Source organism: Bos javanicus, chromosome 5 (assembly GCF_032452875.1).
Source record: "Bos javanicus breed banteng chromosome 5, ARS-OSU_banteng_1.0, whole genome shotgun sequence".
In the NCBI taxonomy this organism is placed as follows: Eukaryota; Metazoa; Chordata; class Mammalia; order Artiodactyla; family Bovidae; genus Bos; species Bos javanicus.
In genome coordinates, this window is record NC_083872.1 from 117699914 (window position 1) to 117716325 (window position 16412).

At 51.8% G+C, this 16412-nt stretch overlaps 1 protein-coding gene across 2 annotated transcripts in view; it reads left to right on the top strand.

The window, feature by feature from the left end:
* Window positions 1-16412, top strand: part of TBC1D22A (TBC1 domain family member 22A) — a 257407-nt gene that overhangs the window by 166243 nt on the left and 74752 nt on the right. For both annotated transcript variants that reach the window (XM_061418890.1, XM_061418891.1), the window contains exon 10: window positions 11845-11920. In XM_061418890.1, coding sequence (XP_061274874.1) covers window positions 11845-11920 — 76 coding nt within the window. The remainder of the gene's footprint in view (window positions 1-11844; window positions 11921-16412) is intronic.

Below are 16412 nucleotides of genomic sequence, written 5' to 3' on the forward strand. Positions count from 1 at the left end.
AAGGAAGGTCAGTCAGTAGCCCAGGGGTAGGTGAAGCAGGCACTGGTCAGGTAGGGGGTGGACAGAGAGCGAGAGAATGGCCATCTTGAGTGGCCTGACTATACAATATCTCTACTTCCATATATAGAGAGGGTATGAGAATATTTTTCCCAAGTTTGTGGCTTGTCAGTATATTTTTTAACAATGTCTTCTGCTGAGCAGAGAATTTTAATTTTGATGACTTCTAATTTATTATTATTGTTTTTTGTGATAATGATTTTCTGCGTCCTAACTAAAAATCCTTTTCCTACCCCTAGCATGCCAGGATATTCTCCTATGTTTTTCTTCTAGAAACTAACATTTCATTAATTTTTTTGGAAACTGTAATTTTAGTTTCTACTTTTGGGTCCGTCCTTGAGCTTGACTTAATTTTTCTGTATGGTGTGAGGAAGGCACCATGGCTCATTTTTTAAATACAGGTTTCCTAGTTAATAACAGCTCCATTTGTTAAGAACAGTTTTGTTTTGTCTCCAGAATACACTGCTTTGGCGCCTTTTCTGAAAATCAAATGACTGTTTAAGTGTATGTCTCTTTTTGGACGCTCGGTCCTGTTTCATTGATCTGTTAATGGAGTGTTAATGCTGCTGCCTACTGTCTGAACCTCTGTAGCTTTTCTTGGAGTTGGGTAGGGTAAGACCTCCTAGTGTGTTCTTTTTTTAAAAAATTGTCTTGAGTATTTTTAGGTCTTTGAATTTTTATGTAAAGTTTGTAATTAGCCATTTCCTACACAAAAAGCCTTGGAAAAAGTCTTAGGGCCTGGGATTTTTGAATGGGATTATATTTTTAATCTATGTGTTAGTTTTCCCAGAATTAACAGCATTAGCCATGTTGATTTCGGAGAAGGCAATGGCACCCCACTCCAGTACTCTTGCCTGGAAAATCCCACGGACGAAGGAGCCTGGTAGGCTGCAGTCCATGGGGTCTCGAAGAGTCGGACACGACTGATCGACTTCACTTTGACTTTCCTGCATTGGAGAAGGAAATGGCAACCCACTCCAGTGTTCTTGCCTGGAGAATCCCAGGGACGGGGGAGCCTGGTGGGCTGCCGTCTATGGGGTCGCACAGAGTCGGACACGACTGAAGCGACTTAGCAGCAGCAGCAGCCATGTTGATTATTCTACTCCATAAGCATGGCATATTTTAAAATCTATTTAAATGTTTCTAACTTACCCCCATAAACATTTTGTACTTTTCAGTGTAGGGGGTTTTCTAATCTTTTCTTAAATTTATTTCTAGATAGGTTTTTATTTTTGATAGTCCTTTAAATAGTATAGCTTTCTTTGTAAACTTCTTAAATTTCTATTGATGGTTTATACAAATACAATTGAGTTTTGTAAACTGACAGTTTTCCAGTTCCTACTGTATAACTCATTACTCCAAAACTTGCTGCCTAAAACGTGTGTTTTGTCTCCCTCACAGACTCTGTGGGTCAGTTTCAGCCAGCGTGCACCTCCAGCTGCTGTCCATGCCCCTCGGTGCCTGGCGCCCCTGTGGGATGCCGTGAAGGCTGGTGCAGGTTGTTGCCTGGGGACTGGAATCAGCTGCAGTCTCACTCTCTTACGTGTGTGTTGCCCAGGCTTGGGTGACCCCAAGACTGAGACTGTAGTTGAGCTGCCCACTGTGGCCCTCCCTGTGTGGCTTAACGTTCTCAAGGCACAGTGGCCTCGGGAAAGGCAAACTTCTGATGTGATGGCTCAAGACACCCAGTAAGACTTCCAGAAAGCAAGGTGTAAGTTGCACAAGCCTACCCAGATTCAAAGAGAGGGAAATTAGACTTCATCTCTTGATGTAGGAGTGGCCTGATCACATCATAAAAGAACATTTGGTTTGAGAGACTGTATGGCCACTTTTGGAAAATGTAGTATACCGCACCTTGCTTCTGGTGATCTTGATAAATTTACCTATTAGTTCCAGGACCTTTTTGGTGGATGCCTTAGGATTTTTTAAGTGCACAAGGGTGTCACCTGCAGACTTCTTTTTTTTTTTTTTTTAATTTTATTTTATTTTTAAACTTTACATAATTGTATTAGTTTTGCCAAATATCAAAATGAATCCGCCACAGGTATACATGCGTTCCCCATCCTGAACCATCCTCCCTCCTCCCTCCCCATACCATCCCTCTGGGTCATCCCAGTGCACTAGCCCCAAGCATCCAGTATCGTGCATCGAACCTGGACTGGCAACTTGTTTCTTACATGATATTTTATATGTTTCAGTGTCGTTCTCCCAAATCTTCCCACCCTCTCCCTCTCCCACAGAGTCCATAAGACTGTTCTATAATTGATATATATGGCTTTTATTTTCTCTTCTTGCCTTATTGCATTGTCAAGGGCCTCAAGTACGATGTTGAATGGAAGTGATGAGAGGAGACATTTTTAGGTACATATATATGTAGGATGATTATGCTTTCTTGGTGAGTTTGTGTGTTTATTGTTATGAAATATTCCTCTTTTTCTGATATTTCTTCTGTCCTGGGTCCAGTTCATCTGATACTAAAATAGGGATCCCGTCTCCCTTAGGATTAGTATTTCCTGGGTTTATCTTTTCCCATCTCTTTGCTTTTAATCTGTATCATCCTATTTAAAGCACATTTCTTGTGGATAGCTTATAGCTGGATTTTGCTTTCCTGCCCTTTTAATGTGTGTTTAGTTCATGGACATTCATGGAATTATTTATGTGGCTGGAGTTTAGGCTGCCATTTTGCTATTTATTTTCTATTCATTTCACCTTATTCCCTCCCTTTTTCCTATTTCTTTTGGATGCATCACAAACTTTTTAAATTAATGGAGTTTGAGCACCGAAGAATTGATGCTTTGGAACTGTGGTGTTGGAGAAGACTCTTGCGAGTCCCTTGGACTGCAAGGAGATCCAACCAGTCCATTCTGAAGGAGATCAGCCCTGGGATTTCTTTGGAGGGAATGATGCTGAAGCTGAAACTCCAGTACTTTTGCCATCTCATGCGAAGAGTTGACTCATTGGAAAAGACTCTGATGCTGGGAGGGATTGGAGGCAGGAGGAGAAGGGGACGACAGAGGATGAGATGGCTGGATGGCATCACTGACTCGATGGACGTGAGTCTGAGGGAACTCCGGGAGTTGGTGATGGACAGGGAGCCCTGGCGTGCTGCGATTCATGGGGTCGCAAAGAGTCGGACGCAACTGAGTGACTGATCTGGTCTGATCTGATTGTAGAACTATTTACAGAAATATTGAGCAGAAAGTACAGAGTTTGATATACTCTGTTGTTACCTCCACAGTGACACACACTTGCTCCTGTTATTAACATCTTGCTTTAGTGTGGTGGATTTGTTGTAACTGATGAGCTATTATTGGTATATTCAATTCAGTTCAGTTCAGTCACTCAGTCGTGTCCGACTCTTTGCGACCCCATGAATAGCAGCATGCCAGGCCTCCCTGTCATCCATCGAGTCAGTGATGCCATCCAGCCATCTCATCCTCTGTCGTCCCCTTCTCCTCCTGCCCCCAATCCCTCCCAGCATCAGAGTCTTTTCCAATGAGTCAACTCTTTGCGTGAGGTGGCCAAAGTACTGGAGTTTCAGCTTTAGCATCATTCCTTCCCAAGAAATCCCAGGGCTGATCTTCAAAATGGACTGGTTGGATCTCCTTGCAGTCCAAGGGACTCTCAAGAGTCTTCTCCAACACCACAGTTCAAAAGCATCAATTCTTCGGTGCTCAGCTGTCTTCACAGTCCAACTCTCACATCCATACATGACCACTGGAAAAACCATAGCCGTGACTAGATGGATCTTTGTAGGCAATGCAATGTCTCTGCTTTTCAATATGCTATCTAGGTTGGTCATAACTTTTCTTCCAAGAAGTAAGCGTCTTTTAATTTCATGGCTGCAGTCACCATCTGCGGTGATTTTGGAGCCCAGAAAAATAAAGTCTGACACTGTTTCCCCTGTTTCCCCATCTATTTCCCATGAAGTGATGGGACCAGATGCCATGATCTTTGTTTTCTGAATGTTGAGCTTTAAGCCAACTTTTTCACTCTCCTCTTTCACTTTCATCAAGAGGCTTTTTAGTTCCTCTTCACTTTCTGCCATGAGGGTGGTGTCATCTGCATATCTGAGGTTATTGATATTTCTCCCGGCAATCTTGATTCCAGCTTGTGCTTTTTCCAGCCCAGCGTTTCTCCTGATGTACTACTCTGCATAGGAGTTAAATAAGCAGGGTGACAAGATACAGCCTTGACATACTCCTTTTCCTATTTGGAACCAGTCTGTTGTTCCATGTCCAGTTCTAACTGTTGCTTCCTGACCTGCGTATAGGTTTCTCAAGAGGCAGGGCAGGTGGTCTGGTATTCCTATCTCTTTCAGAATTTTCCACAGTTTATTGTGATCCACACAGTCAAAGGCTTTGGCATAGTCAATAAAGCAGAAATAGATGTTTTTCTGGAACTGTCTTCCTTTTTCGATGATCCAGCAGATGTTGGCAATTTGATCTCTGGTTCCTCTGCCTTTTCTAAAACCAGCTTGAACATCTGGAAGTTAAAAAATTGGTATATTACTATTAACTAAAGTTCACAGTTGATATTGGGGTTCCCTCTCTATGCTGTACATTCTGTGGGTTTGGCCAAACGTATAAGGAGTTATGGGGCTTCCCTACTGGCTCAGTCCATAAAGAATCTGCGTATAATGTAGGACACTGTCTGCAATGCAGGAGACCTGAGTTCAGTCGCTGGGTTGGGAAGATCCCCTGGAGAAGGAAATGGCAACCCACTCCAGTGTTCTTGTCTGAAAAGTCCCATGCACCGAGGAGCCTGGCGGCTACAGTCCCTGGGGCTGCAAAGAGTCGGACACGACTTAGTGACTAAACCACCACCACCATCCGTCCACTGTTGCGGTGTCGTCTAGAGTAGGTCACTGCTCTAAAAGTCCCTGCCCTCCCCCCCGTTCATCCTTTCCTCTCCCGGAACCTGTGACAGCCAGTGGTCTGCTCACCATCTCCACAGTTTTGCCTCTTCCTGAGTGTCATTTCCTTGGAACCACCCAGCTCCAGGATCCCTTCCCCTCAGGGAGCCTTTCTTGTTATTGGTTTCAGTCTAGCTTTTTGGCAGTCTCTCCTCTCCCCACCCTCCGTTAGTGGATACTCCTTACAGCTCAGGTCTATAACTTATCTGGACTTCCTTCAAATACTATTGCACCAGCTACCGTTGCTGGCCGGCCTGTGTCCCCAAACAGGCGTTCAGCTTGTCCCCGTTTTCTGAGCAGTTTACAGGGGGAGCCCCAAGCCGCTCTGCCAGGGCTGGGGGGAGCCTTCCGCCCTCGCTACGTCCCATGACCTATGGCCCCAGGGAACCTGTGGAATGGGTGGGCAGAAGGGCTCACACTTGGTGTGGACGCTGCCCAGCTTCTTTTAGATACACCCCCAGTGCCTTGTGAAGGAGGCTTCCTGCCTCCAATTAGGCTCGCTGGTGGGAAAAGAGTTGGCCTGATAAATTTTTATAGCGCCCTCCCGCCTGAAAAGGGCTTCCCAGGTAGCTCAGTTGGTAAAGAATCTGCCTGGATTCTTTATCAGTACAGGAGAGCCAGGTTCGATCCCTGGGTTGGGAAGATCCCATGGAGAAGGGAATGGCAACCCACTCCAGTATCCTTGCCTGGGAAATCCCATGGACAGGGAGCCTGGTGGGCTACAGTCCATGGGGTCACAAAGAGTCAGGCACGACTGAGCGACTCAGGCTTGCGCTTTCCTTCCCCCCGAGCAGCATGCCGTGGAGCTCTGTCCTCGTCCTTCTCCTCCTGTCTCCTCAGAGACCGTGGCGGGGAAGTGGAGGGCGTGCGTTTGATTGCAGCCTCTCCACTTGGAGGGACAGCTGGTGTGATGGACGACACGCTCAGGGTTCAGCGTGAGTTCCGCAGCCCGCAGTGCCAGCCAGACACGTGCGATGAACGAGCTAGGAGCAATGAGCCCAAAGGCCTCCGTTGACGTTCACGAAACCAGCCAGTGCAGCTCGCTGAACGGACGCAGTCTGGACGGGCTGGGTTGACTGCGCCTCCGGGAGGGCGCTTTCGCCATCACTGGGCCCAGGGTCTTCGGTCAGGTGACTGACGTCTCGCATCCTCTCTGGCCTCTTCTGTTAGGCTCACCTTGGCAGCCAGAGTCACCTTTTCCAAACGCAGATCTCGTGACTGCGGTGGCTCCTCTTTCCATGTCGTTCGCTTCATCCTGTAGCTTTGCTGGGGTCTCACCCTTGGCTCCCCACGTGGCCTTCCTGCCTTGAGGTGGTCTTCTCCCATCAAGCCTGGCTTCCTCGGGGCCCCTCCCACCACACTGGCCTTCACTTCCTGCGTGGAGTGAGCCTGGCCCCCCACAGCTGCCCCGGCCCCCTGTTCTCTGCATCTCGGCCCAGGCCTCCCGTTCTCAGTGTGTCCTTGGGTCAGGCCCCTGTTCTGTGCTCTGACCTCAGGGCTCCCCCGGTCATGGTGAGCCCCCGTGTGCATCTGCGTGGCCTGCGTGATGAATGTTTGCTTGACGACCAGACCATCATCTCTGAACACAAGTCCTGTGTTGATTTTCCTGCCCGACTGTGTTGGGGACCCAGGACCGCCCCCAGGTTCTGGGACTCCAGCACAACAGCCACGATTCCTCCCAATCACGTGTGTAGGGTGCACGGGCCAAGGGAAAAGGCAGAGGGACCCAGGTGCGAGCTGCCAGGGGTCCTGTCCCTGGGGAGTCACTGGAGATGCTTAACTCCCGAGCCACGAGTTGGCCCCGTGTCCCAGGAGCTTGTGAGAAACGCCACGCCCGGGACGTCCCTGGGGTTCCCTCCAGGGCGGGGGACGCAGGTTGGTCCCTGGTTGGGGAAGCAGGACCTCACGTGCCCTGGGCAACCAAGCCCGTGTGCTGCAAGACCCAGCACGGCCAAAATGAGAACACAACGACGAAGAAGCCACGCCTGCAGCCTGACTGGGAGCTGCTGCCACCGGCACCGCTGCTGGCACGGAGCAGCAGGAGAACAGGCGTGCAGCACGAAGACGGTGCTCCGCGGCGCGGCGAGCCGTTCTCACTGGCGCAGGACAGGTGGGGGCTCCCGAAATCCTGGTCCCAGGCACCCCCCGGCGAGCGCCGACCGTGCACACGGGCCAGTCTCAGGACGGCAGCCTCAGCCCTACTTCTCTGAGCCCTGCAGGAGGCCCTCGGGCGGGTGTGTCGCGCTCAGGGAGGAGTGCCCGTCCGCCCTGGGCCGGTCTTGGGTGGATCGATGCCGTCGCTGCGCTCACTGGCTCACAGGGGGCCCGAAACGGGGCCTGGTGTCTTAAGGTGTTCGGACGCAGGTCCAGGGTGCGTGAGACGGGCGGGCTTGCTTTCCCCTCGGAAGGGCGCTTTCCCGCAGAGAGACTGGCCGGGAAGGGCTGTGGGACGCGCTGAGGGCCCGCATCTCTGGTCCCGCACAGCCCCTTGTCCCAGGGGTGAGGGGTCTCTGTCCTCCGAGTGCTGGGTCCTCCCCCTCAGCCAACACGAGTGAGCCTTCCCGCTCTTGTCCAAGATGCTCCTTCAGAAGGATTTAGTCCTCCTTTTCTCTGAAGAGCACAGAAGTGCTGTTGGTTACTGCCGAAGTGTGAGGCAAGCCCAGTGTGCGTGCTAGGATTTTTTTTTTTTTCCTGCTGATTCGGACTCTACCTTCTGTAAAAACACTTCCCAGAAGGTCATTATATTTCTTCAGACCCTCCTTCCTTCCCTCCCTCTGAGCAATAAGTTTTCTATATTCTATCATTCTTTAAAGACCCAGAATCAAATCTCGGCTTGCAGAGGTGTGCCTGTTCGCTTTTCATGGAGTGTTATCCATATTATTACTGTGAATATTCGTATAAATACAGAGTATTCTCACTTGCTTCCTATTTTGCCTGCAGATACTTCCTGTTTCTCAGCAGATACGTTCTGTGCTGGGCATGTGTGCGGGCGAGGGCGGGGGTGTGGATGGGATGCTGGGGGCGGTGCTCCCCCTTCATCCAGAAGGACCCGCGGTCTTGTCAGAGGCTGGAAGAGCCTGCTGGGCGGCCTCGGGGCCAGGTGCCCCTCCTGGGAGGCTGCTTCGGGCACCTCATGCCCTCTGGCTCCGCCTCCGGCCCTGGAATGTCCATGGTGTGTCCTTCAGAGGCTTCCTGGCTGCCGAGGGCACGGTCCTCAGCTTGGACCCCTCGGCTGACCCACTGTGCCCGACCTGCGGTGGGTCTTCTCTGCCCCCGCGCCCACCCCCTGCCTAAGCCCAGATCCCAAGGCCTCATCTGCCAGCCTTTTCGGGACCTTCGTGATGCAGGTGTTTTTCTTTTTTTAAGACTCTCAGGTGTCATTCTTTTCTTACCATTTGGATTTTCAAGAGAACTCATCTCCCCTCCCTGGGTTTTGAACAAATTGAGAAATAAAACGAAATAGTGGCAGATGGAGACCAAAGAATAATTTTTATTTCTTCTAAATGAGAAGCTTGAAGTCCTATCTTAGTGTGAGAGCCAAATAAACTGGTGGACTGAATGTGGGGGTCATTCAGGCTGACCCTCCGTGTCGGAGCTGGCCTTGGGCCCCCGCAGGGCCCCCTGTGTGCGGCAGAGCCGTGCAGGGGAGCGGCCTTGCTGGGGGAGCGGCCAGTTCCGAGAGCTGGGCGGAGGGCTGGGCCTGCTGGCGGTCTTGACTCTCGGAGTCGCGGGTGGTCAGTCACCTTCTTGGGGCCAGTGTTTCTGGGGATGGAGAACGGGCAGGGGGGCACCGGCTGGATTCCCTCCGCCTGGAAGCCCAGCCCAGGTTTGAGGGCTGCTGCCCCCGGCTCCTGCAGCTGGCTCTCTGCATAACCATTAGGTTCCTGCTGAGCCAGGGACGTGGTGCCCCCTTGGAGCCCACCACCCCTAGGAACAGGCCAGCCCCCAGTGGAAACCCCGCTCCTCTGAGTATTCTCCTGGGTCTGCGGGGAGGGGGCGTCCGAGCCTGGTCCCCGTGACTTTGGGGCATGTCAGACCTGAGCAGTAATGCAGTAGTCTGCAAGGCCTCTGCCTGAGGCTGCAAAACTGCTCGTAGGTTATTTCTCATCCTTAAATACTTCCAGCCTGACTGCTTCCCCCGGCTCATCGGAGATGCTGCCGTGAGGTGAGACGACAGCGTGGAAGCTTCCAGCTACCCAGCGTGTCCCGAATTCAAGTGTAAATCTCTGTCACCGAAGTTCTGGAGAGAAATCAAGTCTTTAAGGGCTAACCCTGCAAGTTCAAGTCCAAAACCAGAATTCCTCTGCCCGTGAATGTTCAGCTACATGACAGCTCGGGCTGCGTGCCGCTGCCTGTCTCTGCCAGAGGGGCGGCTGAGGGTCTCCCTGGGACGCGCGCAGGCCTTTCAGGGCCCAGTGCTCCTGTCCACTCAGCGCCGGTCTGTGACAGCCCTCCCTTCCCCAGACTTCAGTGTAGCGAGACCCACCAGCTTGTCTACAAAGCACATGCTTCCAGGCCTGTGGGGCAGCCGCCCCGGGAGCGCCTCCTGCCGCGTGGAGCCAAGCAGAGCGCACGCGGGACCTTGGTGCCTCCCGCTGGAGTTGTCCTCGTGGAGACGTGACAGCCTGGGATCCAGGGCCTGTCACTTGAAATCCACGCGGGAGAAACCGCAGCAGAAGTTAGGTCTGAGTCCGCTCGTTTTCCATTTCTGTGGGGAAAAGATTGTGGTTGCCTTGTAGGCATTTTTAGTTTCGTCTCGTAGTGGCCGCAGCTCCTGCTCTCGTCAGGAAGGATATGTGTGTGTATGTGTGTTTGTGCCCGTGTGTGTTTACACATGCTTGTGTGTCTGCACGTATGAGTGTGTGCATGTGTATGTGTGTGTGCCCATGTTTGTGCATGTGTGTGTGCATGTGTGTGACTGTGTGCCTATGTGTGTACACATACTTCTGTGTGTGTGCCCATGTGTGTACACATGCTTATGTTTGCACATGTGTAGGAGTGTGTGTGTGTGTGTGTGTGCCTGTGTGTGAGTACTCATGCTTGTCTGCGCATGTGTGTGTGTGTGTGTGTGTGCACATGCTTGTGTGCGTGTGCATGTGTATGACTGTGTGGCCGTGTGTGTGTGCCTGTGCGCACGCACATTAAGCCCAGAGAGTGGTGACAGTGCAGGAGCCTGCCTGAACCAGCAGGCCCCACTCACTCACTCACATCCAAGGACCCACAGGCGCAGCGCCTTGTGCTTGAAACCACACGGATTTGTCATTTCACAGTCGTGGAGGTCGTGTACAGTAGTCATGTACGGACGTGAGAGTTGGACCATGAAGAAGGCTGAGCACCGAAGAGCTGATGCTTTCGAATTATAGTGTTGGAGAAGACTCTCGAGAGTGCCTTGGACTGCAAGGAGATGAAACCAGTCCATCCTAAAGGAAATCAGTCCTGGGTGTTCACTGGAAGGACTGATGCTGAAGCTGAAGCTCCAGTGCTTCGCCCACATGATACGAAGAGCTGACTTATTGGAAAAGACCCTGATGCGTGGAAAGATTGGGGGCAGGAGGAGAAGGGGCAGCAGAGGATGAGACGGTTGGATGGCATCACCGACTCAATGGACATGGGTTTGAGCACACTCTGGGTGATGGTGAAGGACGGAGGAGCCTGGTGTGCTGCAGTCCACGGGGTCACAAAGAGTTGGAAGCCATTTAGTGCTTGAATGACAACAGCAAGTCCTGGAGGTCAGAATGCGGACAGGGGTCGGGGCCTGCGGCCGGGGCCTGGGGCCGGGGCGGGGCAAGTTGTGCATCAAGGTGTGGGCCAGGCCATGTCCTTCGTGGGCCTCCAGGGACGAGCTGCTCCCTGGCCTCTATCCAGCCTGCTTTGCTGGTCTGCTGGCCCCTACGTCCGTCCTCCAAGTGGGGACCAGTGTCCTCACTGCTCTGATGCTGACTCTCCTGCTGCCACGTCCGAGGGCCTGGCCACACCGGGCCCAGCTGGGTGATCCTGGGTGCTTTCCGTGTTCCGGTTGGTTGATTAGCAGCCTTCACCACCCGCACCCCCACCTTGCTGGGAACCAGGCCCTGGGGGTTTGGTGGGCTCACTACCCCACCTCCCGCAACCACCGAGAGCAAGTCTGTCACTGCAGGAGTGCAGTTGAAAGCCTTGCCCTGAGACGGTCCCTGAGCCTGAGCTGAGGCTCCTAAGCGCTAGCCTGTGGGGTGCCCCGGGCAGGACGTGCTAGGTGCCACCCTCCAGCCCCGCTGACATGCGCTCCAGTCGTGGCAGTGGGGGCACTGGGCCTTCTGTTCCTGAAGCCTTGGCACGTGCCAGTGCCTCCTTGAAGCCTCAGAGCAGTCCCGCGGGCAGGGCTCACTCTCACGTCACAGATGGTGCAGCTGCAGCCGGAGAGGAGCTGCTCCTTGCTAATGTCACACAGCACCTAAGGCGTGGAGCCGGGCTCCCACTCCAGGTCGGCCCGACTGGAGACCCCTCCCCCACTGCCCACTGGCCGCGCTGGTTTTCCTGTCTTAGTTTATGGAACTCTTCACCTGAGTGCCTGAGACTGAAGCCCCCTGGTCCATCGTGCTCACACCGTGACCGTGTCCTCAGCCCTCGGATGGGAGGCCTGACGGCAGTAGTGCCTGACGCCGGTAGCGCCGGGCAGGTCCTGGGTTCCCATCGTGACGTGGGGAGGCTTCCGAGCTCGCCTCCGGCTCACCTGCGCGCGGGTGGTGTGACGCAGCCTCCTGCTCTGTGCGTTGCTCACTTTGTGAATTCGTCCTCTTGTCGAACCGTCCGCCTTCGTCCCCACTGCCTGTTCCCCTTTGGAAAGCCGGTTTTATCCCCCACGCCTATGAAACTCCCTGTTATTTTCCCCTCAGGACAACTACACATTCGCCCAACCCGGGATTCAGATGAAAGTGAAGCTGTTGGAAGAGCTGGTGAGCCGCATTGATGGTAAGCTGGCGTCCTGGGCGCCCCTCTTCCTGGGGGGCTGGGGGTGGGGGTGGAAGGCTCACCCAGTTATCCCGGGACCCCCACCCCTGCTGCACCTTCTTTGGGGCCGCCCAAGAGTTGCTGGGGCTGGAGCCACTCCCGTTCCTTTTACGAAGGCGATATAATCAGTTCAGCGCCATCCCTTCGCAGGAACTAACGAGCGCGTCCTCGAAGCAGGCAGCCCTCACTCTTATTAAGGCCGGCGCTTGTCATCATCCGGCCGCAGCCTGGTTGTTTATGGCCGGCCTCTGGCCCAGCGTTCCTGCCTCTGCATGTCATTTTGGTATCAAGGATGCCGGCGTAATTTCTCCACAGAATCCAATTAATTACCGAGTCAGAAAAATAACATCTTTGATATTACAGAAAAATCATAGTGTGTGCCGGCCGTTTTCGATTACGCTTTCATGTGTAAGTGGGGGCTTTGAAATACTTTCTACCTTCGTCCTTTAAGTAATTCCCCCTGTGATGTGCTGACTGTCATGTTGCAATAGCAGGGTTTAATTAAGTGAACGTTGAAAGATGATGCTGGCCCATTCCAAGTGTACCCTCCTGAGCGTCTGTTAAATTAATGAGCAGAGTGTTAACGGAGTGATACCACGCAGAACCGGGCGTGGGCCTGTGACACCAGGTGGTCAGCAGCAGCACTGTGACGGGGAGGCAGGCTCTGTGACCCCGAGCCCCACGTGACCTCGACGGGTGACCTCACTGAATCTGCAGAGATGTCGCACTCTGCTCAAAGCGGAGACAAGCCGCCGTTGTTCCAGGGCCGCCTTCCAAGGGTGTGGACGTCCCTTTTGCCCTTGCTGTGCCCTCAGGAGTAGACAGTGTATCCGTCCCCATCTTCCCAACAAAGGCTCTTTTTTTGGGAAACGATCGAATGACATTATAAAACGGAGTCATACAAATTATCAACTCCATTCTGTCCCTTGATTGAATCTGATTTTCAGCTGTGTCTAATGGTTATTACCTAATTTCCATATTATGAAGTTCTGCACGGTTCTTCCAATAATACTTTATCTGATTCAATATATTTAGCTGGGTGGCAGCCACCTATTCACAGCACGGTTTTTTTGCCTATGTAACTGCATTTACGTACGTTTGTTCTTCACCTCGCGGGGGCATCTTTGTCGGATGCTGTGGGTTTTCTTCCCTGCCGGCAGCTTCACACCTCCCCCTGCCTCCCTGCGCACCCCCAGCCTCATTTGGATCTTTGAAGTACACTCAGTGGCTCCTCTCCTGGTTCTCCGAGAAGGTGGATTTCACATTTCTGTGGAGGTTAGAAACGTGTGGTTAGTGCTCATTTGTTCCAGGGCCGCAGTTTGGGAATTGCTTGAATCGATTTTCCCTGGAGCTGTGGTTCAGAAGCAGCACATCTGAGATTCGCTGGGTGATTGTTTAAAAGAGGGAACCCCAGCCAGGCCTGGGCTTTTAGTAAACCCCGTTCTTATTTTCCCGCGGCTTCTGAGGAGGGCGTTTCACCCTGTGGTGGTTCTGTTTAAATGATCGGTGCTTCACGACAGAGGAGGCTCTGTTTGGTAGCAGGTTAAGCTGGGTAACCTGTCTGTAACTGTTCTTCCAGCCAGACCCAAAAGAACCTCTGTGACAGCCTCCGAAGAAGAGTTGCTGGGCCTTTCAGGCAGAAAGTGTCGGAACTGGGAGGGTTTGGCTCTCACCAGCAGCCCCTGGGAGAGGCGTCCCAGGCCCCCTTCGCTCACTGTCCTCCTGAAGGACGAGTCTGGGGGCCTGGACTGTGCAGGGGCAGTGCGGATGGAGGGAGAGCTGCAGAAGGGGCCGGAAGGCCAGGGTCACTGTCTCATTTTCTTGCTGTGACGACTGGCTAAAGAATTTCTGGAAAGCACTCTCAAGCAGTTTTCTGTTTTGAGTCGTGCTTTACCCTACTCTCTGTTACCCCCAGATCTTTAGAAGCAGTCTGCTCCATAGACAGAAAGCTGGCATGACTGAAGAGAGAGGGTTTTGTCTGTAAGGAGGCCAGGTGGAAGGGTGAGGGGCAGTGGCCTGAGAGACTGCCTGGGGGGTGGTAATCGGCTCGAGAGAGGGAGGCTGGCTACTGAGGAACACAGGGGAGTCACCTGTGATCTCTGAGCGGGAGTTTTAGAACTTCCCACAGAATGAGAGATGGAGCCTTGAGCCACTTGGCTGGGGCTGTGGAAGGTGAGGCCAGGGGCCTTCCACGTCTAGTGGCAACGGGGTGGGCAACTCCAGGAGACCAAAACAATGCATAAGATTATTTTTTGAAGCCAACAAACAAATTGGGTGAGGGGTAGAAGGAAAGAGAGAAAAAAAGCAAAGAAAGAAGGTAAAAAGAAAACAGATTTCTTAAAAGCATTGAACTGCTAACAAGGAGACAAAAATTTCCTGGCCCTCTTCTGTGAGGATGCTAGAACCAGAGAGTTCTAGCTTTGTTTCTCTTTTTTTTTTTATTTTCCATGTACAATGATGTACATATAGTCAAAGCTAAGTATATGTTCAAGACCTCTTAAGTGAGAAGAAAGAGAAGCAACAGATGACAAGGCCCACAAGATGACAAGTTTTTGTAATTCTTAGGCATAGGCCGTGAAACTATTCTCTTTACTGTGTATGAAGAAATATAAAATAGAGAGTCTTGAAAATATTTGCCCAGCTAATGAGAAACTATATGATTTTACATGAGAGATGAAAAATACGATAACCAAATTAAAAAGTCAGGGTACAGATTTAACAAATTAGACATGGCTATAGAGAAAGTTAGTGAAAGGGAAGATGGGTTGGAAGAAAATAGCCAAAATAAAGCATGGAGCAATAAGAATATGGATAATATAGAAAATAAAAGATATCAAGGGTATGTCTAGAGAGCCTGTATTTATTTATTTATTTAGAGTCATAGAGAGGAGAGAGAGTCAGAATTTGAGGAGATAATGATTTATTTTCCAGAACTACTGAAATAAGCCAATTCACCGATTGAAGAGCCCACTGAATTTCCAGGAGAATAAAGAAAAAACTATATAAACACACAATAGTAAAATTTATTTGAAGACTAATTCTTAAAGCAGCTAGAGTAAAGGATTATTTCCTGAGAATGGCTGTATGAGAACTCACCTCTCAACAGAAGCACAAGCAGACGTCTTCCATGCACTGGGAGGATATAGTTGTCACCCTAGAGTCGGGAAAGTGAAAGTCTTAGTTGCTCAGTCGTGTCCGACTCTTTGCCACCCCATGGGCTGTAGCCCATCAGACACCTCTGCCCATGGAATTCTCTAGAATACTGGAGTGGGTAGGTCTACATCCAGCAAAAAATATTCATATCCAAGAATGAATTTGAAAGTCCAAGAGGCCACCTAAATCTGAGTTGTTTTTTCTCACTGTTTCTAAGAAACTGTGTAATCGGGAAGGGCCACAAACCAAGCACACAGACCTCCCTTCGCAGCTTAACCAGGGACACGGTCACTGCGGTCTTCAGACCTCCTGGAAGGCACCCCATCCAGTCTGGGGTGAGTCAGGTGGTCAGTGCAAAACGTCTGTGGGAGAAAGAGTGGGAGTGTGGGCAGCTTAGGGTAAAAGTCTGCATTGGGCGGAAGCCAGATACCCCTGTTGCTGGTGGAACAGACCGGACTCTGACCCTGACCCCTACGTCTGTGTGTGTGCTCAGTCACGTCCGACTCTGCGACCCCATGGACTGTAGCCCACCAGGCTCCTCTGTCCATGGGATTCTCCAGGCAAGAACACTGGAGTGGGTTGCCATGCCTTTCTTAACCTAGGGATCGAACCTGGATCTCCCGTGTTGCAGGCGGATTCGTTACTGTCTTAGCCACCAGGGAAGCCCGTGAATACTGGAGTAGTAGGTAGCCTATCCCTTCTCCAGGGAATCTTCCCAACCCAGGAATCAACCGGGGGTCTCCTGCATTGCAGGCAGATTCTTTACCAGCTGAGCTACCAGGGAAGCGCATTTGACCCCCACAGACAGCCTATGCGTCTCCCCGTGAGCTCCCCACCACAGGGCACGTCGTCTGTGGCCTGGCCGGGCCTCTGGTCCATGCCCTCTTCTCCTGGGAGCTCAGGCTGGTAGAGGAGCTGCCTTCAGGAGTTTGCTGTCCTGGTTCCTGTGGCGCAGGGAAAAACTTGGGGGGTTGTTCATGGACTCCTAATGCTTCAAAAGAAAGCGGTCCCCAGCGCTCAACTGCGTTTCATCGGCCAAACCGAGTCACAGGCTGCGGCGAAAATGGAAAGTCGGGAGGACAGGGACGTGCCCACGTGCCCGGGCCAGGCGGGGTTTGTTGCCGGGAGAGGGGCGCGGTGGAGAGAGCGGGGCAGAGGCGGGCGCGCGTGTCCTCAGCATCTCTGCTGACGTCAGTCTGCTCCCTACTTAGGGAGTGATGCTTGTGCGTAAAATTAACAGTTCACACCAATCATTTGGTAATTTACTGCTTCAATAGTAAACATACGTTAACACGCCGGC